The 26,445-nt window shown below is 32.7% G+C and overlaps 5 protein-coding genes across 10 annotated transcripts; all 5 read right to left on the reverse strand.

Annotated features, from left to right (window-relative positions):
• Nucleotides 1-774: 774 nt before the first annotated feature.
• Nucleotides 775-5,711, reverse strand: LOC128196006 (uncharacterized). 6 transcript variants are annotated; one of them, XM_052875392.1, is made up of 12 exons: nucleotides 4,003-5,711; nucleotides 3,613-3,916; nucleotides 3,325-3,531; nucleotides 3,007-3,249; nucleotides 2,441-2,936; nucleotides 2,158-2,351; nucleotides 1,829-2,079; nucleotides 1,583-1,750; nucleotides 1,399-1,506; nucleotides 1,233-1,287; nucleotides 1,066-1,161; nucleotides 775-992 (listed from the first exon to the last, which is right to left on the reverse strand). In XM_052875392.1, the coding sequence occupies exons 2-12, from the start codon at nucleotides 3,910-3,912 to the stop codon at nucleotides 903-905; spliced, it is 2,208 nt and encodes a 735-aa protein (XP_052731352.1). In that variant the 5' UTR covers nucleotides 3,913-3,916; nucleotides 4,003-5,711; the 3' UTR covers nucleotides 775-902. The 6 variants fall into 6 exon arrangements, 5 of the variants coding, with proteins under 5 accessions (XP_052731352.1, XP_052731351.1, XP_052731354.1 ...); XM_052875391.1 differs by having other exon boundaries at nucleotides 1,233-1,308; XM_052875394.1 differs by lacking the exon at nucleotides 1,066-1,161.
• LOC128195808 (uncharacterized) lies at nucleotides 4,007-5,605 on the reverse strand. Its single transcript, XM_052874487.1, has one exon. The coding sequence runs from the start codon at nucleotides 5,603-5,605 to the stop codon at nucleotides 4,007-4,009; it is 1,599 nt and encodes a 532-aa protein (XP_052730447.1).
• Nucleotides 5,652-7,193, reverse strand: LOC128195809 (uncharacterized). Its single transcript, XM_052874488.1, has one exon. The coding sequence runs from the start codon at nucleotides 7,191-7,193 to the stop codon at nucleotides 5,652-5,654; it is 1,542 nt and encodes a 513-aa protein (XP_052730448.1).
• Nucleotides 7,194-17,542: 10,349 nt separating this feature from the next.
• Nucleotides 17,543-18,220, reverse strand: LOC108325482 (zinc finger protein ZAT11). Its single transcript, XM_017558561.2, has one exon. It carries the CDS (start codon nucleotides 18,135-18,137, stop codon nucleotides 17,721-17,723), a length of 417 nt encoding a protein of 138 aa, XP_017414050.1. The 5' UTR covers nucleotides 18,138-18,220; the 3' UTR covers nucleotides 17,543-17,720.
• Nucleotides 18,221-19,884: 1,664 nt separating this feature from the next.
• On the reverse strand, nucleotides 19,885-26,200 carry LOC108324181 (kinesin-like protein KIN-5B). Its single transcript, XM_017557041.2, has 24 exons — nucleotides 26,069-26,200; nucleotides 25,747-25,952; nucleotides 25,523-25,652; nucleotides 25,271-25,426; nucleotides 24,834-25,171; nucleotides 24,612-24,750; nucleotides 24,145-24,242; nucleotides 23,897-24,053; nucleotides 23,750-23,819; nucleotides 23,588-23,664; nucleotides 23,293-23,346; nucleotides 23,122-23,202; nucleotides 22,930-23,041; nucleotides 22,764-22,850; nucleotides 22,320-22,495; nucleotides 22,071-22,232; nucleotides 21,842-21,949; nucleotides 21,577-21,735; nucleotides 21,409-21,492; nucleotides 21,109-21,314; nucleotides 20,821-20,922; nucleotides 20,626-20,735; nucleotides 20,387-20,538; nucleotides 19,885-20,286 (listed from the first exon to the last, which is right to left on the reverse strand). Exons 2-24 carry the CDS (start codon nucleotides 25,926-25,928, stop codon nucleotides 20,107-20,109), a joined length of 3,120 nt encoding a protein of 1,039 aa, XP_017412530.1. The 5' UTR covers nucleotides 25,929-25,952; nucleotides 26,069-26,200; the 3' UTR covers nucleotides 19,885-20,106.
• Between the last annotated feature and the right edge of the window lie 245 nt (nucleotides 26,201-26,445).

The raw sequence follows: 26,445 nt of genomic DNA on the forward strand, positions 1-26,445 counted from the left end.
GCCAAATTTTACTAAGTTACATAGAAAACGGTATATCATCAAATGTGGTAGGCCGACACGTACTCGACTAGGCCGCTTAATAGGTGGTTTACAATAATCTTCGATAGACGATACATAGTAATGATAAACAACATGCAGTCTTTGACATGCAACGGTTAGGTATTGGTAGACGACACTCAATTCTAGCATACGACACATAATCCTTAGCAAGAGACACATGACCATCAGTATGCAACACTTATTATTTGATAAAGAGCACTCAACCTTTGATATGTGACACATAATCTTCAACAGGTAGCTCTTGACCCTTACCGACAATATATTGTAAAACATGACAATAAAATAATAAAGATCGCGAACAAAGAATTTTCTGAGACGTGTAGATCACTGTCCTTACACTAGTACAAAAATGGTTTTTTATACCTCTTAAAAAAGGCTTTTTATACCTATTTTTTAGTAGGTATAGAAACAAGGGGTATAGAAAGTTCATCATCTTTTATACCTATTTTTGAATCGGTGTAGAAAGTTTTACTTTTTATACCTGTGTTATTCATAATAGGTATAAAAGTCTTATATTTACACCTCCTAATACTATGGGAGTTGTTTCAGGTATAAAAAAGAGAAAATTTTCTTTTTATACCTACTAGTGCTATAATAGGTATAAAAAGTGACGTTTTTTTTTAAATATTTTATTTGTATGTACTACTATCCATATTCAGACCTGCATAAGATTCAATCCCAAAATACAGTTTAAATAATCAATAACAAGTAAAATAATCAATATTGTTTTCATCAACACATCAAAATATAATATCTACCTAACAAAGTTTCTAACTATATTTACCTAACATAGTACACATAAAATAGTTCCTAAACACAAAATGTAATATTGAAACATCCAATCATTTACAAATGGTTAAAAGAAATGCAGCCCATTGCTCCCGAACATCCTTTATGACATGTTGTTCCATTGGAGACGTGTCATCAAATATCTACACAATGAATAGTTTGAGTAAAGTTATAATATTAATGACTTAAGATCTTAGTTATAATTGTTCATGTTACCAATTTCCATGAGTCAACGACATTTGCGGATATAATTTTCTGCATGTGCCTCATGACATAATATCCGCACTCAAAGCTTCCCGGTTGACGTGAGCACTACAAGTTAAATTTATAAAGTATCATAAAATTTATAATTGTATTTATAGTTTGAAAGATTAACTACTTACAGTTGGTGCAATGAACTGCAACTTCTTTCTAGAGAGGATATGTGTTCCCTGCAACCTTGAATATGCCTCAACCACTCTATAAAGTTAAATGTACATTGAAATGAGTCCTAAGGAACTTAGTAAGATCATATATGTCTACACTACAAATAAATTATTAAAAACTTACAATATTAGTGTATTTTTAATTGCCAAAGTGTGAGGTTTTTTGTGCAATGAACATAAGAGAACTACAAGAAACTGTTGAGGAAGAATTAGTAACAATTGCCAGTGACCCCTGTAGATTCAAACAATAATAGTGTTAAATAACATTTACATAAATAAAATTTTATTAATAAAAATTATATACTTACTGTTGCAAATAAGGTGCTAAGTACACTTGCTTTTTTCCGTTTACAAAAGCCTCTAAGAGGTAGTTTTGGACCTCTTCACCTTTATTCCCAACTCCTTGAATGGCAACAGGGTCAATAAAACCATAAATGTGATCATTCTTCTTTTCAATGGTCAACCGATGTAAATACCTTAAACATTGAAAATGAATAATGTTAGAATAAAATATTGAATATATTTAAACTTCATAAATGTAGAAATTTACTTACAACAACCAAAGTTGTAGTACTGATATACATAACATATCAGTGCCAGAGAGAATTTCAAAAATATCCCTTTGACATATGAAGAAAGAGAGTGAAGATTTCCTGTTTGTGACTTCAGGAGGCATTTCTAACTCTATAGGAGAAAGGGAGATCTTCACTGCCAACACACCAAGTTGTTCTAGAATTATGTGTTGTGGCGACTGCAATTGTTGTTGTAGTGATTCATTCATATCTTCCTGCCCTTGTGCTTCAACCTGATATACATATTTAAAAACTTACAAAATATTAATATTACTAATAAAAACAACAAAGTGCATAATTAAAACAATTACCTTCTTTACAATTGCTCTTGATAATCTAAGGGGCCAAAGGATAAAATTTCCAAGGGCCTGTCCCACTGTCTGAACATCCTCAGTGGGCACAGGGACTCGAGCTGTAGCATTTCGTATGTCTACAACCACAACTCTCATCATATCAGCTGTAATGGTTTCATGGTGTATGGTTGACCCCAATGTATACATTTTACCTAAGTTATCCAAATAATATTTGTAAAATATATCAAAGAATATAATTCAACAAACAAGTATATCTAGACAATATAATAAGATAAATTACCTAAGGCCACCAAGCACTGTAGGGCATCATCACTAAACAACTCATAGTCTGCATCAATAGTGGGAGAAGCGTTTTGAGGAGAAACATCACAACTCTCCTTTGTGCTTATACAAGGATGAGAAGGTTGAGGAAGATTCCTAGGTTGGCTTGAGGAGGAGGCTAATTCTGCTCGCACATCTGCTAACAATTGTGCCCGCATATCAGAGTACTCCTTCTTCAATTGTGCTCTCATATCACCGTACTCTTTCTTCATCTCGCTGATCTCCTCCCTCATCTCCTGTCTAATTTCTTCTCTTATACCCTTGAGGACCTCCTCACTGACATGGGCTTTACTATGATGACTTGTTGGAGGACCAAAGAATTGACGAATGCCAATAAATTTACCAACACCTCGAACACGTCCAGAATGCTCTGGACGACCAATGGCAACTGCCAATATGTCCTCACGGCCCTCGGGAGTGAATGTACCTTGTGTGCTCTGCTCGACCAACTCATCCTACAACCAAATATTTAAAGTTAAGTTAATCACATATGGGAGATCATATGTTGTTATTATATGAACTTACAATGCGCCTAGCTATGCTCGCGGTTTCCTCAGATGTGTACTCCCCAGATGGTCTTTGACGAGCTCTCTTCCATGTAACATGGCGTGGAAGACGAGTTATGGTACTCGTATCGGAGGCCCCAATAGGATTAGAGGCAGATGCCTCTTTCATCATCTTCTGCTCCAATTTCTCATAACCCCCACGAGACAATATATGAGGGTGGACATTTTTCTTTGCAATCTCTTGTGCAACTCTCCTCTTAGCCTAGTGTATAGATAATTAATTATGTTAGCAATATGTTAACATAAATAGTTAAACTATGATATAAAATGAATTTACCTGAAATACAGGATCTAATCGCTTCAACTTAAAGGCTTGCCATGTTTCCTCATCAAGAAATTGATACTTTTCACAAGGGTTTTTATCAGTTTTGGAGCCATAAATATAATGACTTGTAAGCATAGTCTTGAAATTCTTCCATCTTTCCCCGACATATGAAATCCATTTTGTCCTTAATAGATTAGTGTTTGGGACGTCATATGTGACCTGTGCAATAAGAATGAATGACATGTTAAATATGAGTTAGATATGTTAATGACACATTATATCAAAGTTAAGATTTCATACCAGGATGCTTTGCCATATCTGGTTCTTCACATTCTCTGGAACATGATCCCAATCATCACAAAGAATGGATGCCTTGCTTCTACCGAGCAAGGCCACATAACTAATGAATTTCGTGCTATTTTCTCCCAATGGTTTACATGTTTGCATATCAAAATGAATGGGAAGCCTATGATCAGCGTTGCGGGTGGCTACCAACTCTCTCAACCTTGTCCCAGACCTACCTTTTTTTCGGGTAGACGTATGAATGTCATCCGCACCTTGTGAAGGTGGGAGGTCACCAGATGGTGCGTCACTAGACATTTCTCTACATAAATCATTAAGTGTTAATAATAATTAATAGATACAATAACAAAGCAAAATATATAATACATTTAAAATTTTAGTTTATACATTGTCAAGTTGCAATGTTCTCCCACAACCCTTCGTGATGATCATCACGTATGGCATGGACGTCGTCTACTTCATTATCGACATTCAAGGTTGGCATATTTGATGAGAAAGATGGAGTTTCACTAATATCAAGAACAACTTCATTATTGTCATCAGTATAATGCATTGGTCTACCTTGGAGCACCACTGACCATCTATTGTCTTCGGGATCAGTGACATAAAACACTTGTTTTGCCTGAGACGCCATGATAAATGGCTCTTCAGTATAACCTTCCTTTTCTAGGTCAACCAATGTAAAACCTAGATCATCGGTCCTCACGCCAGTATTACCATCAACCCATTTACATTTAAAAACAGGTACTCTGAAACTTGTGTAATCTATCACCCAAATATCTGTAATTACACCAAAGTAGCACATGGATGCCATCACAGGATTTTTGTCCTTTGAACTCGAGAAATGCATTGACTCGGCCACAACCATTACTCCACTATTTTGAGTGGTGCTTTTTTCATCTTCTTTTTGTGTATGAAATGTGTAGTTATTTATATCATACCCACACCAACATATGACATCAAAGTTTGGCTCACTTGATAGCCAATTTAATGTATCAGAACTTGTACGGTCAGCTTGAACTTGTTGTTTGAACCACTTTAAAAAGGTTCTGTTGTGTTCATTAATGACCCACTTTTGAGGCATTCGTGGATTATTTCTCTTAACTATATCTTTATGAGCACTTAAGTAGGGGATGACTTCTTCAGTGTTATTCAATATATACATATGTGCTCGTAGAATTTCAGCTCTATTTAGGGTGACAACTTTTGCACTTCTAGTACCCTTACCGACACCTCTTCCATGGTAACGAGACCTAGGTACCCCTATAGCTTCAACATCTGATAAGTAGTCTGTACAGAACTCGATAGCTTCCTCAGCAATATATCTTTCAACGATTGATGCTTCAGGATGATATTGGTTCTTTACATAACCTTTTAATATCTTCATGTATCGCTCAATAGGGTACATCCATCGTAAGAATACTGGACCACAAATTCTAACTTCTCTTACTAGATGAATAATTAAGTGCACCATAATATCAAAGAATGATGGAGGAAAGTACATCTCCAACTGACACAATATGACCACAACCTCATTTTCTAGTTGATCCAACTTCTTAATGTCAATAACTTTACTACATATTGCATTGAAAAAGAAGCACAATCTTGTTAATGTGTATCTAACATTCTTAGGCAATATGCCCCGAATAGCCACTGGTAGTAGTTGTTGCATCAATACATGACAATCATGAGATTTTAACCCAAGTAATTTATGATCTTTCATGGATACAACTCGTTTAAAATTAGAAGAGTAACCCAGTGGAACTTTCACACCTTGTAAAAATTCACAAAAACTTCTTTTTTCTTGTTTACACAATGTGTGACATGCTGGAGGCAAGTATGTCCGCTTACCATGTGATATTGGAGCTAATTGTTCTCTTATACCTATTTCAACCAGGTCCAAGCGAGCATTGAGTCCATCTTTCGTTTTCCCTTGAATATTGAGGAGTGTTCCGATAATACTATCACAAACATTTTTCTCTACATGCATAACATCTAAACAATGTCTGACATCAAGAACCCTCCAATATGGGAGATCAAAGAAAATTGACCTTTTCTTCCATATGTTGCTTGAAGTGCCTTTTTTTTTGTGTCTTTCCAAGAACAACCCCAATGTCCTTCACACGCTCATATACTTGTGATCCACTTAAAGCCATTGGAGCTAATTCATTTTCTTGATACCCATCAAATGCTTTCTTTAATTTACGATATGGATGGTTTGTACTAAGAAACCTTCGATGTCCAAGGTATACTGTTTTCCTTCCATGCTGTAATTGACGATGACATGTGCCTTCTTCACATATAGGGCATGCTTTATGACCCTTAGTGCTATAGCCACTTAAATTACCATAAGCTGGAAAGTCGTTGATAGTACAAAATACCATGGCATGCAACTTGAATGAATCACCAGTGTACCCATCAAACATATCAACACCTTCCTCCCATAACATCTTTAAATCTTCAACTAATGGGGCTAAATAAACATCAATGTCGTTTCCTGGTTGTCTTGGACCCGAGATCATCAAGGATAACATCACATATTTGCGTTTCATACACAACCATGGAGGTAAATTGTAAATCACTAACATCACAGGCCACGAGCTATGTTTACTGCTCAAGTTTCCATATGGATTCATTCCATCTGTGGCAAGTCCAAACCTAATGTTTCTTGAATCTTTACAGAAATTAGGGAACATGGAATCAAAATTCTTCCACTGCATTGCATCTGCTGGATGCCTTAAATTCCCATCTTTTATACGTCCATCTGCATGCCATCTCATGAGTTTTGCATCATTTGAGTTACTGAACAAGCGTTTCAATCGTGGAACAAGAGGAAGATACCATAAGACTTTTGCAGGAGGACCCTTACTATCACATTCAAACTCACCCTCTTTTTGTTTGTATCGTGATACCCCACATTGTGGACATTGATGTAACTTGGCAAACTCGCTCTTGTACAAAATACAATCATTTGGGCATGCATGAATTTTTTTATACTCCATACCCATGGGACACAATATCTTCTTCGCATCATAATTGCGTGTTGGCAATGTGTTACCTTCTGGAAGCATGTCACTCAACAACTCAAGCAACTCTGTGAAGCTTTTATCAGTCCACCCATTTCTTGCCTTTACATTGAACAATTTTAACACAGCTGACAATCGAGTATACTTAGTGCATTCTGGATATAAAGGTTTTTCTGCGTCACTGCACAAGCTGTCATACATATGAGCACGTTGGAAGGAATCATGTCCGACATCACATATCATGTCCTCTAACCGATCACCCATCTCTAAATCAACTTCTTCTATTTCTACTTGAGAGTCACTTACACTTGGCATGTCTATTAATTCACCATGCCATGTCCACTTTGTGTAGCTCTTTAGGAATCCATCACATAGAACATGCTCTCGAATAACTTCAGTTGGTAATTTTCGCTCATTCAAACAATTAACACACGGACAATAGAATCTTCCGTTATTGTCTGGAACATTCATCTTTGCAAATTCAAGAAATTGTTCTACTCCACTCTCATATTCATTTGTTGTACGTATCAAATTTATCCATCTCCGATCCATTGTTATCTGTGAAAGCAATCACCTTTATAATAGTCAAAAGTATAAATATGACTTTTACAACAAGAGCAAGAGAAATGAGATTTTTTTATAGTTATCCCAAATGATTTTTTCTTTAAAACTTTCCAGGTGGTGAGGTGGTATGGTGGCTGGTGGTATTACTATTCTTGTGTTATTTTCTCTTCCCATCACAGAAGAGTTCAAACTAATTAACTTTTACCAATTTCCTTTATCACCACATAATAATAATGAACAGGTAATCTAATAAAATAGTAAAATTTCATATCAGTTTTGTTTAATTTTAATTTTATATCAGTTTTGTTTAATTTTAATCTTCTTTTAATTAATGGGAATGGGTTTTCTCTTTTTCTGCGTGGTCCAAACGCCCCCATATGGCTTCTACACATTATTCCACGCGTTAAGCATCATAATTTCATATTCCATATTATTATAATATGGAAACGAATAAATTTTATTAAATAAATGATGAAAGATATAAAGTTGAAAACAGCAAGGCACGTATCTTCGGACACTTAATAAGTTTGGAAAGTTTTGATATGGGCAAACATATCAAACGGTACACTACTACCTTTTATTCACTCAATTTTATAATTAAAAATACGAATTGTCACATACCAAATATTTACGTATGGTCATTTTTCCTACTTTCTATGTTACTCTTTTATTATATATCATGTCATGAATAACAATATTGCACGAATAAATAATTGGATTTTGTTATACTCAAAAGCTATACCAAACATTGCAACAATTTCTTTTTCTATACCAAAACTGCCAAGTTTGCCCTAACCCCCAAATTGAGTAATTCTTTTCACAAAACAACAAACATAATATTCATATTAAACTTCACCGAAACAGCAATGGCAATGAGCAAAACTGAGCAGTTCTTTTCAAAAAATAACAAGCATAATGACTTACCTTGTTGTTGTTGGAAACCCAGCAGACCACGCGATGAAGGTCAAACGTACAAGCCAAACGCACCACCACGAAAGCGAAGCACTATAAAACCACCACAAAAGTATATTTTCCACTAGTGATATTATTTTGAAACTAAAAGAAATGACAGATAAAAAGTAGCATTTTTACCAAAATAAAAAGGAGAATTAAAAAGAAATGCCACATCCTACAAGGATTGACTTTAGACTAAATCCCAGAATTCAAATGAAAAGCATGTTGAGCATACAAGGATATATGGCAGACTTAATTAAATCCAAAATATCAGGCATAATAATTATGATTATAAATTTCAGACGGATGCAATTATTAAATCATGCAAAAATTGTAAGGCAGAATCAATAGTAGACCAATGGCACGCTCAATGTAACAGGCAAATTTGGAGAGAAAAGGAAAAAGAAATAATAAAATGCTGGGTAGTTAGTATATGTGGATAGACAAATAGTCAATTCCACACAAAAAGTCAGACAGAAATCACAATAACCATAACACCCATATGTTGTTCATGGTATATTTGAGGGTGAGGCAATAGGGGGAATAGAAAAGGATTAAACCATAATTTCTAATAAACCTTCTCCATTTTGATATTATTTTTTGCAATATAATAATAGAATTTTACCATAAACCTAATATCCTCGTCTTTTATTTACTTTTATAACATTATATAATTCTTAATTTAAAAATAAAAAGTTGTCTTCTCCCTGTTCCCTTTCCCTTCAAAACTACACATGGCAAATAGCAGATGTTCTCTCATGTACAGATTCAAAATTAGAAACTACACATGCAAATCATTGCAAAGAATGAAAACATACTTGAAGTTGCCCAGTTGATAAGAAAAAGTTCTTCAAAAATTCATGTTTATAGAACCTGAAATTGAGATGGGTCATTATTCCAAGATGGCATCCCCTATTAACATTAATAATTCAAATAAGAACACATGAACACAAGTATGCCAAAACAAAAACACAAACACTGATATAGCAAACGCTGTTCATTTTCTATTTTAAGTTCTGCGTTTCCCCCTTCTCTGCCTTTTTTTCTTTATTAAATGTGTACCTCCCAACTATACCCTTTAAGACATAGTAATTAATGAATGGGTGATATATTTTAGGCGATTGAATACGCAAAAACTAGGATAGTAGCAAGAAGAGATTAAAAATCAGGAAATTGTAGAATTACAATAGAGAAATATGTATCTTTTGTTGATCAATATTGATAAAAAAGAAGGATGCACAGCAGTTAACAAGGATCGTAGTAGCAAGAAGAGATTAAAGATCAGGAAATTAGAGAATTACAATAGAGAAATATTTATATGTTATTGATCAATATTAATAAGAAAAGGAGGATGCTCCTTCACGGCAGTTACTACTTCTCAACTGAGTCCACAAATCCAACTCAGTTTGAGAATATTTTAGCATCCTAACATACAATACATCTTCCTATTTAACTCCAATTCTAACTGCCTTGCGACTGGATTCCCAACTACTGCAAATGCCATCCAACTGTTTATTTTTTCATTGATAATAAACTTAAGCCATCTATACAGAATGACTCACGCCAATGAAATAGTGAACTTCTTAAATTTCTGTAGATTCTTTTATTAATTCAACCTTGTAAACCTTAATGACTGAGTGAACCTATAAACCTTTTAAATTATAACAGAATGAGTAAACTTGTTAACATTTGGCTAAAAGTTAAATTTGTTTTTTCATTAATGGAAAAGTTACATTTTTAACGTTGACTGAATGTATTTAAAAATGTATCCAAATCAAGCTAAATTGATGATAAACAGAATAAAATAAAGTTGTATTTGAAATAGGATGAGTATAGATAAATATATACATGTATATATGTGCGATAAAGTAACCATATTTTGGCCATTGTAGATGCATATATATGACATACTAACCTGGTGATGAAGATTTTTAGTCTTGTCTACTAGAAGCTCTATCTTTTCCCCTATGTCCAGAACCTACATTAAAGTACGACATATTCATGCAGAAAATACATTTTATATCTTAAGCAAATTAGAAAAGCCATTTAAGAAAGATGACTTTTATTGCAGAGAGCAATTTATGGTGTGGAGGGATACTAGAACTAGATGTTTATGAAGGAACATTACTGATATTGCTTCTTTGATTAGATGAAAAACCAGTTAGAGCCAACAATGTTGTGTCAGGAAAAGAAAATATTCTTCATGTTAAAGATAAATAGAACCTACTTTAGGAACTAAGTCACACAGATAAACAGAAAACGCTGATTATTTCCAACATTGCACCATGCAAGTGCACTCTTATAGTTGAAAATACGTGAAAGGGAGAGACTACCACAGATATTGGTGGTTTTAAGATGGGTTGATGATATAATATAATAGTTTCATACAACAATTACAGAGGCATTTTATATTTTGGTATAAAATATTATTTTAAGCAAGAAATACAAAAAAAAAATATTATTTTGGTATATTTTGATTTTGGAAAATAATAAAAAGATGATTCTTGTCCTCCAGACTTATTTTTGAAAATTTGAGAAATAATAAAAAGGGCTTTTACTCAATTAAAAAAGAAAAAAGTGAAAGACACGGGTAGCTGAGAGGTAATGAAGTTGAAAAGATTGTGTAGATTGAAAAGAAGGAAATGTGCAGGGAGCAGAGGCCAAGCATTTAAAAGAGAAAGAAATGGAATAAAAAGTGTTCTTTTAGTTGACTTGGTTTAAGTCATTCAAATTAGAAGTATATGGGTTTTTCTTCTAGTAGAACAAAAAAGATGGAGACCATAGTGGTTGTAGATAGCCATGGATAATTAGAAGATAAATTATTAATGTGATGTGATTTAGCATAAAAAATGGGAAATGTATATTGAATACATATGTATTAATACGTCAGTGAAATAAGAAGCAAATAAAAGATAAGGAAGAAAAGTAAAATAAGAAAATTTACTATTTATATGTTGAGTAGCATACAAATCAGTGACACAAAATATATAAAAAGAAAATTGAACATCAATATGGATGGTGTTCCCTATAGGAAGAAAACTTAACATCAATGCTTATGATAGCTATGAAAAACTCTCCTCTGGTGTTGATGAGCTCTTTAGAGGCCTACTTGCAGGTATCACTCTTAGCCTTTTAGTGCAGTGGATTTACTCATGTTTTTTGTTGACACAATTGTTTTCAATACAGAAATTTGTTTCTACAAGAATGAAAGTAATTCATTCTCCTTGTGTTTTACATCAATTAAGAATGAAATTAATGAAAGTAATCTTTTAGCACCTCAGAATTCTTTTAAAGCTAAATTTTGATTTTGTAATTAATATTGGTTTTATAATATAATTTGTATTCATATAATAATAATGATGAATACATTATGACAGTGTGTATAATTTATCTATGCTAAGATGAAAATACAATTGGAAAAAAAAGTGAATATGAATTCTTTTCTAATTGTGTATGTTTAAGAATACATGAATCTGAAATTTTAAAATACATTTAGTGTAAGAAACTTAAAATCAGAAGTATGATACAGATGCAGAGTAAATACACTGTAAATATGATGCTATAGACTACTGGATATAGACAAGCTTTCAAAAAATTCAAAACTAGCAAGCAACCACTACTCACAATACTAAACAAGTTGTAAAGACAACAATCAAAAGAACTTGTTCAGAATTAAAAAAGAAAAAACCAATGACAGTAAAATACAGAACTCATTCAACAGAGCAAAACCCAGAAATGAGTATTTGATCTATTTGGCCAATTGAGAATACATTTTAGGTAAAAACAGGCCCACCTTAGGGTCTGCAGATTCTATTTCAGAAACTTGATATGTGCAGATTCTCATTCAATTCCCCAAACAAATTAAATTCTCAATTTTGAATCATGCTTGGCCTAAAAGAAAATCAACATGGCAGGGTACCTACTACTACACTATAAACCAAGAAAATAAACTTCACAAAACAGCAAATTGTTTAAATGCTTGTTTAAATGCTTGTTACTTAGTATAATGGTCAGAAACGAATTTAAACTGTGTGAGTTGATCAACCTCTCTACTCTACTACTTTTAGGATAAGGTTTTTAGTTTCTTATAATGGAGCAGTCACCGAGGGATACCCTAGCTTAGATCTAAAAGAATATGTATGCAGTTGAACACTTCCTCAGCCAAACAACATATAAAACAACGAAACAGATGTCTGCAACAGCATAAATATTTTGCACACAATGATACAAGCGAAATTGATTGCCTTAACAGAAAATTTGGAGAAGAATTATCAGTATAAACCCTAATTCATAAAAATGTACCACCCACGGCAGACCACCTGACGACGGCACACCACGGCAAGGGTTTCACCCACACAGCTTGAAACGCGGACGAACAACTTCAAACGTGGACCAATAGCTTCACCCAACCACCTCGACAACTTCAATAATAATAACGAACGATAACAATGGCAGGAGAATGAAGAAGAATGGAGGAGAACGAAGGATGGGGAAGAAAGGAGGGAGAACAGGAGACAGAACAGGAGACAGAACGAAAAAGAAATTGCACAGGAAGAAGAGTTGCGGGAGGGAAAAGAAATTGAATATGTAAATATTCCATACCTGTTATAATTTTTAAGCGGTGTAGATCAATAATTTATACCTATTTTAAGATTAAGGGGTATAAAATAAAGGATTTTTTACACCTATTATCATTGCAACCGGTATAAAGCTATTTGTATTTTTTACAATTTTGCCATCGTATCAGTTTTTATACCTGATTTCATTATAACCGGTGTAAAAAAGTTTCACATATTTACAAAATTGCCACCACATCACTTTCTATAGCTAATGAATTTTAACAGGTATAAAAATTAGCTATAAAAAGTATATTTTCCACTAGTGTTAAGGACTTATCCGCGGTGTATTACACAAACTCCCAAGATACAACATGACTTCTCAAAATTTCTAAGGATATCAGAATTAGTAAGGATCTCTAAAAAGAGAATAAAATAAACTTAAAATATTTTTAGGAAAAGAAAAAAAGAGAAGAAATGAAACTAAAAGAAGAGAAATTGAAAGAAAAGTGATTTTTTGACGATGATTTTGGAGTGACTGAAATGTTCTATTTATAGAGTTAGTAAACCAAATCCATGATTCAAAAATTCAAAATATCTGCTAGAAAAATAATTTTTTAATAAAATCAGAACGTTGCGAGCAAAAGTGCCTTGACTTTGTTAATAAAATCAGAACATTACAATCAAACGTCCACGTTCAAAAACATTATAATATTCAAATTTAAAGCACCAACCTTAAGAAACTTTACATTTTGCAATATAATATTCAAATTTAATCGACCATAGACAGTTCTTTACCTTTGATAGGTAATTCTCAATCTTGGGTCGACAACTTTTAACCTTTGGTAGGTAGGTCTCAACTCTTGATAGGTAACACAGGAATGCTTAACTTTGGTGAGTAGCATTCAGACCTTTGCATGTGACATCCAAGATGTGCCCTGTACTAAGCTGTCTTAAGAAATCAATGTAAATAAAGTCAAAAGAATATTCGATGTACAAAATAAAATCGATAAAACAATATTATTCTGTATTGTGACAACATACACAAAAGGAAACGAAGGTTCAACTATATATAGTTAACCATGTTTATTTTCTGTTGATTTTCTGCATGAGATACTGACTTTGACCAAACTAAAAAATGCTCCCAATATGGTTCTGTGTTCAAGTGCAGTAACTAATATATGTTGATGGGTTGAAAACCTGCATTTCGCTGGAAAGCTAAGTGAGTTTAGGTGAATAAAATTGAAAAAAATTCATAGATTATTATACTAAAATTTTGAATTAAGTTGAGTTTATGTTTAATAAGGATTTTCTCTTTTCAATAAATCATCTCTTAAACATATTTTAATTTTTATTATTATTATTTGTCTTTATTCACATATTTTCATTAAATCTTTTGAATACTTCATCTTTCAAATTTTGTTTCCATCTTAAATGCGATTTCTTTTTAGTAGGTTAGAAATATGTGAAAGTTGTTTGGAGATTTAAAATTGTCAATTAAAAAGGCATAATTTTTTTCGTAATTTTTTTGGATTTTGAATTTCAAAATAAAACTGTGTTACCATTTTTACTTTTACTTTTAGAAATTTTGAACTTCAAATTCAAACTTTGATATTATATATTTCAAAATTCAAATATAGCAATATAAATATTAATTTAGAAAAAAGATTAAAATTTAAATTTTTATTTATTTTTATATCTTTAAAAGTTTAAATTTACAATTTAAATTTTTTAATAATCCACTTATGTTTTTGTTATTCAAATTATTTTTTAAATTATTTAAGTTTAACATAACCTTTTTACCATGAAGTATTATTTTTAATATTTTATTATTTTGTTTACTTTTAGTTTATTACTTATGTCATTGTTCAATTATTTATTTATTGTTTTATATTATATTTTAATTTTATTATTATTATTTATTATTATTATTCACATATTTTAATTAATAAAATTGAAATTTTCATCTTTCAAGTTTTATTAAAAAACCAACTCTTCTAATTGGTGAGAGACATGTGAAATTTGTTTAAAGACATTGAAATGGGGCATTAAAAAAATGTCATTTTTCTAAATTCCTTTTTTGAATTTTGAATTTTAAATTCAAACTTTGTTACCATAGTTTACTGTTTTTATAGATTTAGCATTTCAAATTCAAACTTTGTTACCAATGTTTATATTTTTACTATAATTCAAATATTACCGATAGAAACTTATGTTCAAATAAAATTTATTTGTTCTTTGTTATTAATCAAAATTTGAATAACTTATATGAAATAATAAAAAACCAATAGAAATTATTTTAATACGAACATGCATCTAATTTCGCTAATGTCATACACTAGTACATCATCAAATTATAAAAGTTGAAATTTTTTTATTAACTCTAATAAAATTGATTTCTAACATCAAAAAATTAAAAATATTTCAATTGAATTAATAAATAATATAGTAATTCTTAAATATTGTCAATTATTTATTAATAACTAAACAATAAAAAAATAAACATATAAATGTAACAACATAGAAAATAGAGATTAGAGTTGATAGAGTTTTAAAATAATAATGAGACTAATTGTTTTAAAGTTAAAATAATTTAATAAAATAAATAAAATTTATGAAACTCATCTCATTACCTAAAACATCAATAATCTCTATACAACTCTTTCTTTTCATTTTCTTTCGCTTTTCTCTAAAGATTTTACCTCTTCGATCATCTGTTTGGTGATCGAGAAGTTTCTAAGAGATCACGGCGGTGTAATCTCCACATCTATTCGATCAATTTCTAGAATAGAGCAAGTAAGTTTCGACTCATGTTAATCTTTCGTTCCTAATTTGAAATCAAGTGAAGTGATTTTTCATTGCATGCGTTGTATTGTTTTTCTTTCTAATTCTCTTGTATTATGAGGTTTTAAGGATTCATTTCCTTTTAAATTCGGTGTTTTTGTAGACGTTTCTAAAGTTTCTTGAACTACTATAAAAATATTATCGACAAAGTTTTACCAACGGAAATATATTCATTAATAAATTTACATTATCGATGGATTTTACTGCGGATCTGGAAATTTTCTTTATTAACGAAATCATTATCAATGAAAAAATTCATCAAAAAATGCATCGGTAATGCATATTTCACTTATCGACAAAAGAATCTATCAGTAAAATTCGTCGATAAATGAAATATGCATTATCTATAGAAAAATCCGTTGGTAAAAAGAGTGAGAATTTTCTATTATTTTACTTACCGACAAAATTTTTCGTTGAAAAAATTCGTTGATAATACATATTTCACTTATCAACAGAGAAATTTGTCAATAAAATTCGTCAATAAATAAAATATACATTATCAACAAAAAAATATATTTATCGCAAGAATTTTGTCACCCATTTTTTCACTTTGTCTGCGTGAAAAAGTTATTTATTTTTTCACTTTGTCTGCGTGAAAAAGTTATTTATTCTTTCTCTCACACGTATTTCTCATTTGCCCGAGACAAGGTTTCTTCCTCTCTCTTTGACCTATCTTTCTCAACATTGAACAACACAAATCCAGCTCTTGGGTCACACGCTCATGTTCTCTCACCATGGATTACCAGAAGTGATGCCTATAACCGGTGGGAGTCTCATCAGTGGCCCCTCTTTGTTTCATGGCCAGAGGTGCCCATAGGTAAATAGAAGAAAGAGAATGATGGAAACCTCCTAGGCTTGGAACTTCAATTCCAGATACTGGAAGCAGCGAAATAGATCATGTTTGAAAGAAGAAAAAAGAGAGCGAAAACATATATGAACTATATCACGATATTTCCAACGAATTTACCAACAAATTTTTTTAACAAATTTATCGAGAAACGGATCAAAATCTATCCATATTTAACTAACCGTAAAAAAAAGTCACCAAAATCAACCTCTGACCAACGTTTGGTTAGAGATGATAATCAAAATATTGTTCAAGTATAAATTAAATCTAACGACCACATTTCACAAAATGATGAATTACTAAAAAATACTTAACTTTTACATCCAAACGTGCAACGTGAATAAATCTCTAAAAGAAATTATTTGCCTCTTAGATAACTAAATACTCGAATAGTTTTTTAATCAATTGTTTTTTATCTATTTTTAATTTATTCTACGTTATAAAAGTATACCAAACAACCCTTCAATTTTATCTATCTATATATATATATATATATATATATATATATATATAATTTTAAGATTTATTTATATTAATAAACGTAATTATTAAAATAACGATGATAATAATATAACGATGATAAATAATAATGACAAATAAAAGAGAGAGAATAATGTTACTTCAAAAATATTTCTACAATATATTATTTTTCTTTGCATAGTTATTTGTAAAATATTTTATTTAATTTATTTATGTTTTATTACATTATTATTCAGAAATCAACAATCAAATTGTGTAAAACACTTCCCACTATTTTTAAATTCTTTCTTTTTTTAGTTAACAAATTTACATAACTTTCTAAATTATTCTTGCTTAAAATCTGTTTTTGTAAATAAATATTTCCTTAAATATTTTTATTTTTAATAAATAAATATATTTTTTTCAAATTATTTTTTAAACTAGTTACTTTTTTTCAATTCTTTCTAAAAAGATCTTTTGAAAATCCCCTCCTTTATTTTGAAGTCAAAAAAACAAAATCAAGAATCGGATTCCTACTATCTTTTCATCTACTAATCAGGTTCCTGGAACTTCTTGTGTTTTAAGTAATTGGATGAAAAATTTACGTTTCTAACGTTAGAGTATTGATCCACGTTAAGCAACATCAAAACGAACACCAAAAGAAAACGCAACGTGAATTTATCTGTTTCACGGTTCTTCATCAGAAAGCGAAACAGAAATCCAGCGTGAGAATTCCGGATCAGTTACCTATCTATCTACACACACTCTAACATCTCAAAGAAGCAGCAGAGAGCCGAATTCAATCAGTGAATAAGGAAAATTTGTACAAAAAATAATGAAAAGAATGAGAAAAATCTACAAGGAAAGATGCACCGTAGGAGCCTTGTTTCCGAACAACAACTTCAAGTCATTTTCCAACGGCGTTAGGTTGAGATCCAACTCCAAGCACATCACCCTCTTGCTGCTATTCGAACGTTTCAGAAGCGGTGCCTCCGCAATAACTGAAGAAAACCCTTCGTTCATGCCTCCCCTGTGTTTTCTCATGTGCCCTCCCAGGGCCTGGCCCAACGAGAATCCCTGCCCGCAAATCGAACACTCGTGGGTTTTGGGCTTCCGGCTCAGATCCTTGCCCTCTTCTCCCTCCAACTTGGGCTTCTTGTGGCTCGCCCGGTGACCTCCCAGCGCTTGGAACGACGAGAATTTCCGGTTACACGTCTTGCACTGGAACTCCTCTGATTCGTTTTCTCTCTGTCTCTTCAGAACGGCTACCATGTTTAATTGAACGTGGTTATGTGGCAAAACACTTTGAGGCTGAAACGGAGTATTTATAGGCCATAGTCAAAAAGTGAGATTGCGAATAAAAGTCCGTTTTGTTCACCTCATTATCAATAAGAACTTTGACTTTCCTCCAATTACGTCACTACCCCTTTCTGCTTCCGTAACTGCTCACTTAAGCTTCTATTAGAAGATTAGGAAGTGAAATATATTATGTTCTATTCAATAAAATTTTATATTCTGTTTTTTTTTTCACGCATAATATATATATATATATATCATTAAATATAGACAAATAATAATGAATTTTATCTTAACTTTAAGAAGTAAGAGTTAAATAAAAAACGTTTTCTTTAAGCAGCGGAATAATAACTAAAGATACATTAAATTAGAAGTAAAATTTGAGATATTTTATGGTGCAATTGATTCTTTGACTTGAGGCCCACGCACAATACTACGTTACGCGGTATAGCAACCGAGTGAGAGGTTCGTGAGCACTGAGCTAATACAGGATATGTACGGATAAACAACGCTTCCGATGAAACTTCCGTTTCTTTAGAGTATTCCAATTTTAGTATTAATAAGTTGGTGAAGAAAAACCAAAGTTACTTCTTATCTCAATGTACGCAACAGGGTTTTTCTCCTATTTATTATCATTTAATTTAATAAAAAAAAAATGTCTTCTTATGTTAAAATTTGTAATTTTAAATATTTTTTCTAATTCTAGAATAACTTTTAAGAAATACTACTGGCTTCACCTTTTTTTATAATAAAAAAAATAAAGTTATTATTCTTATTATAGATAATTATTTTAGTTTTAAAAAACAGTTAAATTAAAAAGATGGCCAAATTAAAAAAAATTAATTTAATTTTAAAAAAGTTACTTAAAATTTTTAATTAAAAAAACAACTACTTAAAGGATAAACTAAAACCAAAGTATACAGCAAGCGAGATAATTTCTATAATAACCAAAGTATATACACCAAACATATAATAGTGTACTGGAAAAAATAAATTGGTATTTCCAAAATTCATATTTGTTTGAAATAATAACATATTATTATTATTTTACTAGCGAAAAACATGTGTTTACGCTCTTTTACTTTATGATAATAAAAAATTTAAAAATTTATTTTATTAAAATAAAAATGTTAAGTCATTAGGAAAATTATACTTTTAAAAAGTAATTGTAAAAGAACAGTTACAAAGTTTAAAGAATTTTAATTATTAAAATAGTTTATATTGAAAAGGATAAAATAGATAATAAAATGTGTACATCATAAAACGAGTTGTTATTTATTGTATTCCTTGTTTAATGTAATAGATATTACAAAAATAAATAAATTTATTGTAGCAAAGTTAATAGTGATATTGTTATTTGATGTGTGAAGATCCTGATTAGAAAGTTCAATGTAAACGCTCACGCATTGAACACAGACTTGGGCGGAGTACGCCAATTTGGTGTGATAAAAATAGGTTTTCTTAGTGTCTAGGAAAACGGATTTCATAAAAAAAGGGATCGAAAAAACATGAATTTGTTTGAAAGTTGTTTGCGTGGAGGCACCGGTTAGATCCGATGTTTGTGTTGAAAAGCAGCGAGTTTCTAGAATGGTAGAAAGATCAGTGCTGGATCATGCTTTAAGGGAGTGGGAGAAAGAGACGCAACGTGGGCTTCACGCGGAAGTGAAGTTTCTTCACACACTTCACAAGGGAAAAGGAGCAGAAGATTTTGAAAAACAGTGAATGTATGCAAAGAACACATGTAAAAGGAGGAAACTAGAGAAATGGAGAATACATATAACTACAAACAAATTGCGTGCAGAAGCACACCTCAACTAAATAGGAAAATTCAAATAGACCTTTTACACTAAACTACAACTTTAGTCTCTACGGGAGGGTACATGTTAGAGAGAGTGCTCATTAAGTGATGAGCTTTGTGGAGTTTCATTCTCATATAACTTTCTCACTAATTGACTGAATTCACGTCTGCAAAAGGAGTTCGATTTGGAGTTTTGCTTTCTGCATGAATTAATTTCGGCGAGTTCTCGGTGGACTTGTCTTCTGTGATCAGTGTTCTCATCTCCTCAAAGGAAGCCGGGCTGGGAACTGATATAATTCTTTTCTGAGATCTTTCATTCTGATCAACCTTTTCACATAAAGAAGAGAAAAGCTTTAATACTAAAACTAAAGAGTTACGCAAAATCTCCAACAACGAAAACAAAATGTGACCATAAGAAAGTATGTACCAAGTAATCTTTAACCAGGCTTTTTTCTGCTTGAACATGGATATTTGATACATCTTGGCCATGCTTATCTTGCAATGAGTTAAGCTGCTCCAACCACCTTGTGGTCATGGAATCAATTGCCTTCTTATTCTCATGGTCCATCATCAGTGCACCTGGAGTAATGCAAGTTTATATACTTGGTCCAATTTCAGACAAACGAAAGAATGGGGTAAGACATGTATGTAAGGACTAGAATTTACCATTTACATCTGCCAGCAGGGTGCGTGTTACTGCATCATAATCTGAATCCATAGACAATGATGCAGACACAAATTCTTGCTTAAGAGCATGATTTGATAAGATGTTTTCCCTGTCATGCATTAATAAAAGTTGAAAATTTTAACTTCCTGTGGCTCATTAAGATCAAGTCTGCGACATGAACAAGCAAAACTTACTTCACTGTGGATTCTATCTCTGCAAGATTGTTCTTGAGGAGATTACAGGAGGACGAGTTGGCACTTTCCCACTGCTTCCTAGAACACTCTACAGTCTTTGAGCTGCATAACATTTCAAAAATATACAAGTTTGAAATTTCGGCAAATTCATTGAAATCACTGGCATAGTTCATTGAAAACAGAGTTTTACTTAAATGGTATAAGTAAAACTGTGTTTGTCTATTATCCTCTAAACAAAAGAGAGAAAAACTAAGAGAAAAGAGCAGAACAGAACAAACGAAAGCTCACCACTCAAGGAGGCAATTCTCCATGGTAGTATTAATATCACTGGCCGAGAATATTTGCTCCACAAAGTGACTTTTCACGTTCTCTACATACCCACTAACTTCCTTGGTACCATCTTTTGAAACTTGCTGCATGTTGAGCATCTCTAGCTGTAATCTCTTGGACTGTTGCATGCTTGTGTCCTTGATATTCCTTGATGCCTCTGAGACCTAATACATATTCTTCAGAAGTCAGTGATCCTGTACTTAATTAATACAATATGTACAACTCCAAGGAATTGAAACAATAATGCACTCGACTGACCATAACCGTCCTATTAGATGTCATGGTTCCCAAAATCGCTGCAATTTTCTGTAAGGCCTGTGCCTCCTCTCTCTCAACCTCTTCCTGTTTAAGTTAAAGGAAAAAAACTAATCATCATGAGTATGACTTTAGAGATCGCGATATATAAGTGGCTCAAAATCCACATACCTTAAACTTCTTCTCAAAGTTAGCTAACTGCTCGGACCTCTCATTTTGAGTTTCTTCAAGAACTTTCATGACACTTGAAGAACGTAGATGAATGTCATTAAAAAAGTTTATAGCAGCCTCTGAAGCGACTCGTGCTGAAGCTATGCTTCGTTGCAATCCCTAACATTGGTCCATGAAGTTTTCAATGGCATGATTAAAACTATAGCTCTTTATTTTATACAAAAAATAAACTTAACCAAAAGAATAGTTTACAAATGAAACATACTTGCTCTTGCTGTTGAAGTGAGAATGCTAGCAGCTGCTTTTGCTCATCAATAGAATTCTGGATGTTGCATATAACATCCTTGGCTTCAGAAACAGCAGTGGCAAGAAACTGTAAGGAAGCAGAGTAATCAACTTTAGATAGGAGCATATATAACTAACAATTAGAGCAGATAATGCCCTCAATGAATGTTGAAAATAAAGAACAATCAACTTATGTCTTGTATTTTTACATTTTCAACTGCCAATGTTTGTGATGACACTTTAGATTGCATCAGTTCCACATCCGATGTAGCTTTCATGTGCAATGTATTAGTTAGCTCCTTCATGGTCTCTACCCCTGAAGTGTAAATTCCCGTCATTTTCTTGATCCTTGATTCTAGAGTTTGTGCAGCCTGAAAAAAGATTATCATAAATCAACTCTGGTGGAGACGTGACAAACATAATTTGCAACTGCAACTAGATGTTTTCATTTGTCTTACATCACTTTTACTGGCAAGATAGGAGCTGACATGGTCTTCCATACTTTTAAGTTGTTTCTGTTGTTGAGAAACTGATCCCATAATGGTTGTATGCAAGTCCTTTAAGCTCTCATTTAGGAGAGACCCAAAATTCAAAATTATTTTTTTATTTTCTGCCTCCAATCTTTCTTTGTGATCTGAAAAAAAGATAATAATACATTAATACCACAGATTGAGGGAAAATAAAACATCTAGGAGGTGCACAAACACATCGCATTCCTACTCCCAGAAATAGGGTGTATCATTATTTTCAAATTAATAGTTGATATTGATAGTTCCATTCAGAAACATGTCAATTTCTAAAAACGAGGAGCATATGAAGATATATCCTTAATTTCATTTTTCACATTTGATGAAGCAGATTTCTTGTGGAAACATTTCAAATCTTGATAGATTAAAACATACCCAAATTTGAGGACAGTGAATTAATATCATCAGATGCATTCTTCAGATCAGTACACATTTCCTTCGCACGATCAATCAAGGCAGTTTCTGTTTACAACAAAGTAAATAAAATCACAATTGAATAAAAAATAAATAAATGTTACTCCATAACCATCAATTGAATTACCTGACTTCATTAGCTTGGAAATGGTGTATTCCTTCTCCTTCAAGGTTGAAACTACTTGCTTGTAGTTCTCTTGGAGATCATGTAAGGTGTTTCTGGTTTTTTCCAAATTCCCCTGAGAGAGTAATTTAAAGTGAGAGACAATATTTTTCAAGAATAATTTCTGAAGGAAAACATTCTAGGTATTTAGAGAACCTTGCAATCCTTAAGCTCTCTTTCTAAATCCAGTTTCTGTTCTTGCTCTGTTAAATAGAGCTCACGGAAGCTCTCCACTTGCTGCAAAATATGAGAGAAAGAACTAACTTATCCACAAAGTTCTCCATAGACAATAATAGAAATGTCAACCAAAGAAATGTCAGGTAGTACCTTCTCACTTAGGCCAAGGTCATTCTCTAATTGCTCTATCTTCTCATTCCTTTCCTGAATTAGGATAGGGAAATTGAAACAAATATCATGAAAAACGGAATACACATATAAATATAGTTTTCAATCAGAAACTGCGGTATTGCAGGAAAAGACGCAAGCACCATATTCAGTTATATGAATATTAAAATAAAATTTTGAAATAAGTGTTTTTGTTTTTCCATATGATGCCATCATTTGCAAACTTCTTTATCGTATTATTGTTACATTATGGCTTTTTGGAAAACAAATGTAAGACCTTCTTTTCTGTTTCTTCCTTGGCAAATCTTTCATGAGAAATATATACACCGTTCTTTTCCCTTGCTGCTCGAATATCTGCATTCGATATTCACATAGACAAAGATGAGATACAAAATATTCTTCTACAATCCTAAACTTACAAATTGGTGATGAATGTTACCTTCTTTCATCCTCTCAATTTCTATGTACAAGTCCTTCAGCAAAACGGCCTTTGAAACCTTTTGGTTTGCCTATTAAAAGCACACAAAGTTAAAACTGCTTTTAGAAGAATTGTACGCAAAGGACAATAAGAGCAGTGGCAACAGACCTCAGGCTTATTCTTTATGCTTTTTGCACGACTAGCATAGTCTAGTGTACTTAGTGTTTCATCCATACAATAAGCAGAAGGAGAAATAGTAGCAATTATGCATGTCTTTGTTTTCCCTCCTAGGGAGTCTCGCAAAATCCTTGTAAGCTTACTGTCTCTGAAACAACACGAACATGACATTGATAATAAGCCAAACGTTTTCAAATTTTAATTAAACAATAGTAATTGAATATGTTGTTAACATTAACCTGTAAGGCACATGAGCAGAATGTTCCACAAGTGCATTTATGACACGTCCCAGGGTGAGTAAGCTCTTGTTTATCTCCCCTGCTTCTCTAGCACGCCCCTGTAATTTTATTACTCAGCATGATAATATATCCTGGTTGTAAATGCATATAAAATAACAGGGGTGGAAACTTAATGTCAATCCAAAAATAGATCCCAGTCAGGCTTCATATGCAACAATCCAGAAAAAAGAGAAAGAAGGGACACCATGAACAATCAGTAGATAAAGAGCTTCCTGAACACTGCTAATCTTACAACTATAATCAATAAGTCATAATCATTTAAAAGTTCAAGTAATTAAATAGCATGTTAAGAATAAAATGATATCTCAAATTATCTATATATGATCACGATGCATTTTGACCAAATGACAAACTAACAACCACTATTAGTCACTTAAAATAGAGTCAAGTAGAAATTTTTCTTTTACCTCACGTGCTCCTGAACGCATTATATTTTCTGATCCTGCCAAGTCGACGAGATTGAGCTTGCCACATTTAATCAACTCCTCGTCGCCAATCACTGTCTCCTTTACATACACAGTAATGGTGAAGACTGAATGAGAACGGCTGCACCAAAGTAACATTTCATTAAGCGAAACATACTTCTGCAAACATGAAATACTTATACAACTTCAATAAAAGAAAAGGACCTGCTTCTCTTGTTGAGCAAAGTTTCTGCAGTGCGCCTTTTGGACGCTCCTCGTTCCAATAGAGTGTAAATTTCATTGACGCTGTAAACTGATTCTTCTTCAAGGCCTCTCACAAACACACAGCCCTTTCCATCTTCCATAAGGGTTATAGGTTTCTTCTGTTTTTCCTCGGTAGGCCTAGAATTCTCGTCTGGGGACAACAAATCGGTTATCTCTTCATTATAAAGCTCAAGGAATGTCACTTTCATGTTATAGTCGGCATTCTGTGCTTCTAAAATATCAAAAATTTGACGCACTGCTCTTGGAATTACACCAGCCTCAGCAGGTAAATCACCACCCTGTATAAAGAAATCTCATTTAATGACACTAACACACTTTCTGTGAACACAAAAAAAAAACTACACATTGCTACATATTGAGTGAGAAAATTGTAATACCTTATTTCGCATGCCACCTTCCATTGTATAAGTTTTGCCAGTACCTGTCTGGCCATATGCGAAAACAGTGCAATTGAAACCATCGAGAACTTCATTCACAATTGGGGCAATTGCTTGCTCGTATATTGATCTTTGCTGTGCTTTAGGTCCAAAAACCTTTAGAAATGTAAATTAAAAAACGTTAACTATAAGATCGTACCAAGATATTATTATTATTACTTGTAAATGGTCACAAGATTCATATAGCCCTACCTTATCAAAGGTGAAAACTCTATCTACTTGCTTGTTACCTAGAGTGTGCATAACAGTAACTTCCCTTTTGTTTTCACTACATGTCACCACCCTGGGAACGTTGGATCTGAGCTCATCTTCACTAAATGGCCTGACATTATGCATAAAAAAAATAATTATTCAAAATTTAATAAAAAATCTGGGTCCATTTTATAGCTTCAGCTCGTCATGAAATAAAATGAAACCTGCATCGAAGCAAAACTTGGACGTTAGTCTCTTTGTCCTTGTCCTGACGATTGGGGCACCATTCAGAACCTCGTGAATCAGGACGGCGTCGTTCCGGGCGAGGTGTGAGAAACGGCGACGGAGAAGCCGTCATACCGGACCCAACTTTCTTGCTAGACTGATCAGGCGTCAATGGCATCATTTTCTCACTTTAAAATTACGAACCCTAAATCAAATGAAGCCCACCGTGAAAAAAAGAAAGAGTATACATAAAAATTGGAAACAGATTATAATATTTGCATCGATTCGATATGAACATCCAAAAATAAGAAGAGAGCGTACTTGATCGGAGAATCTGAGAAAAGAGTGTGGGTCGAAAGGGGAAGCTTTTGTGATTATACTTTTGGCGTTGTTTTGGTGTGAATGAGGAGTTTGAAAAAAACTGTGATGTGAATGAAGTGTTGTGTTGCTTTGGCAACGGCTACTTGAGACTATATCTAGGCTGGGATAGCCGTTATGTTATTAATACTCAGCTGCGCGTAGGACTTAAAATTCAAACTCCTCTTTCCAAAATCCGAAATCTAATACAATTGGTTCCTTCCACTTTTTGTTGTCTAAAGTTAAAAATATTCACTTGAATTATGTTTTCAATTCTAAAAAGTGAGACAATTCAATGGAATATTAAATTAAGAAAACTTCGAAAATTTAAAAAAACTATT

The sequence above is a fragment of the Vigna angularis genome, chromosome 3, assembly GCF_016808095.1.
Source record: "Vigna angularis cultivar LongXiaoDou No.4 chromosome 3, ASM1680809v1, whole genome shotgun sequence".
NCBI classification, from domain to species: Eukaryota; Viridiplantae; Streptophyta; class Magnoliopsida; order Fabales; family Fabaceae; genus Vigna; species Vigna angularis.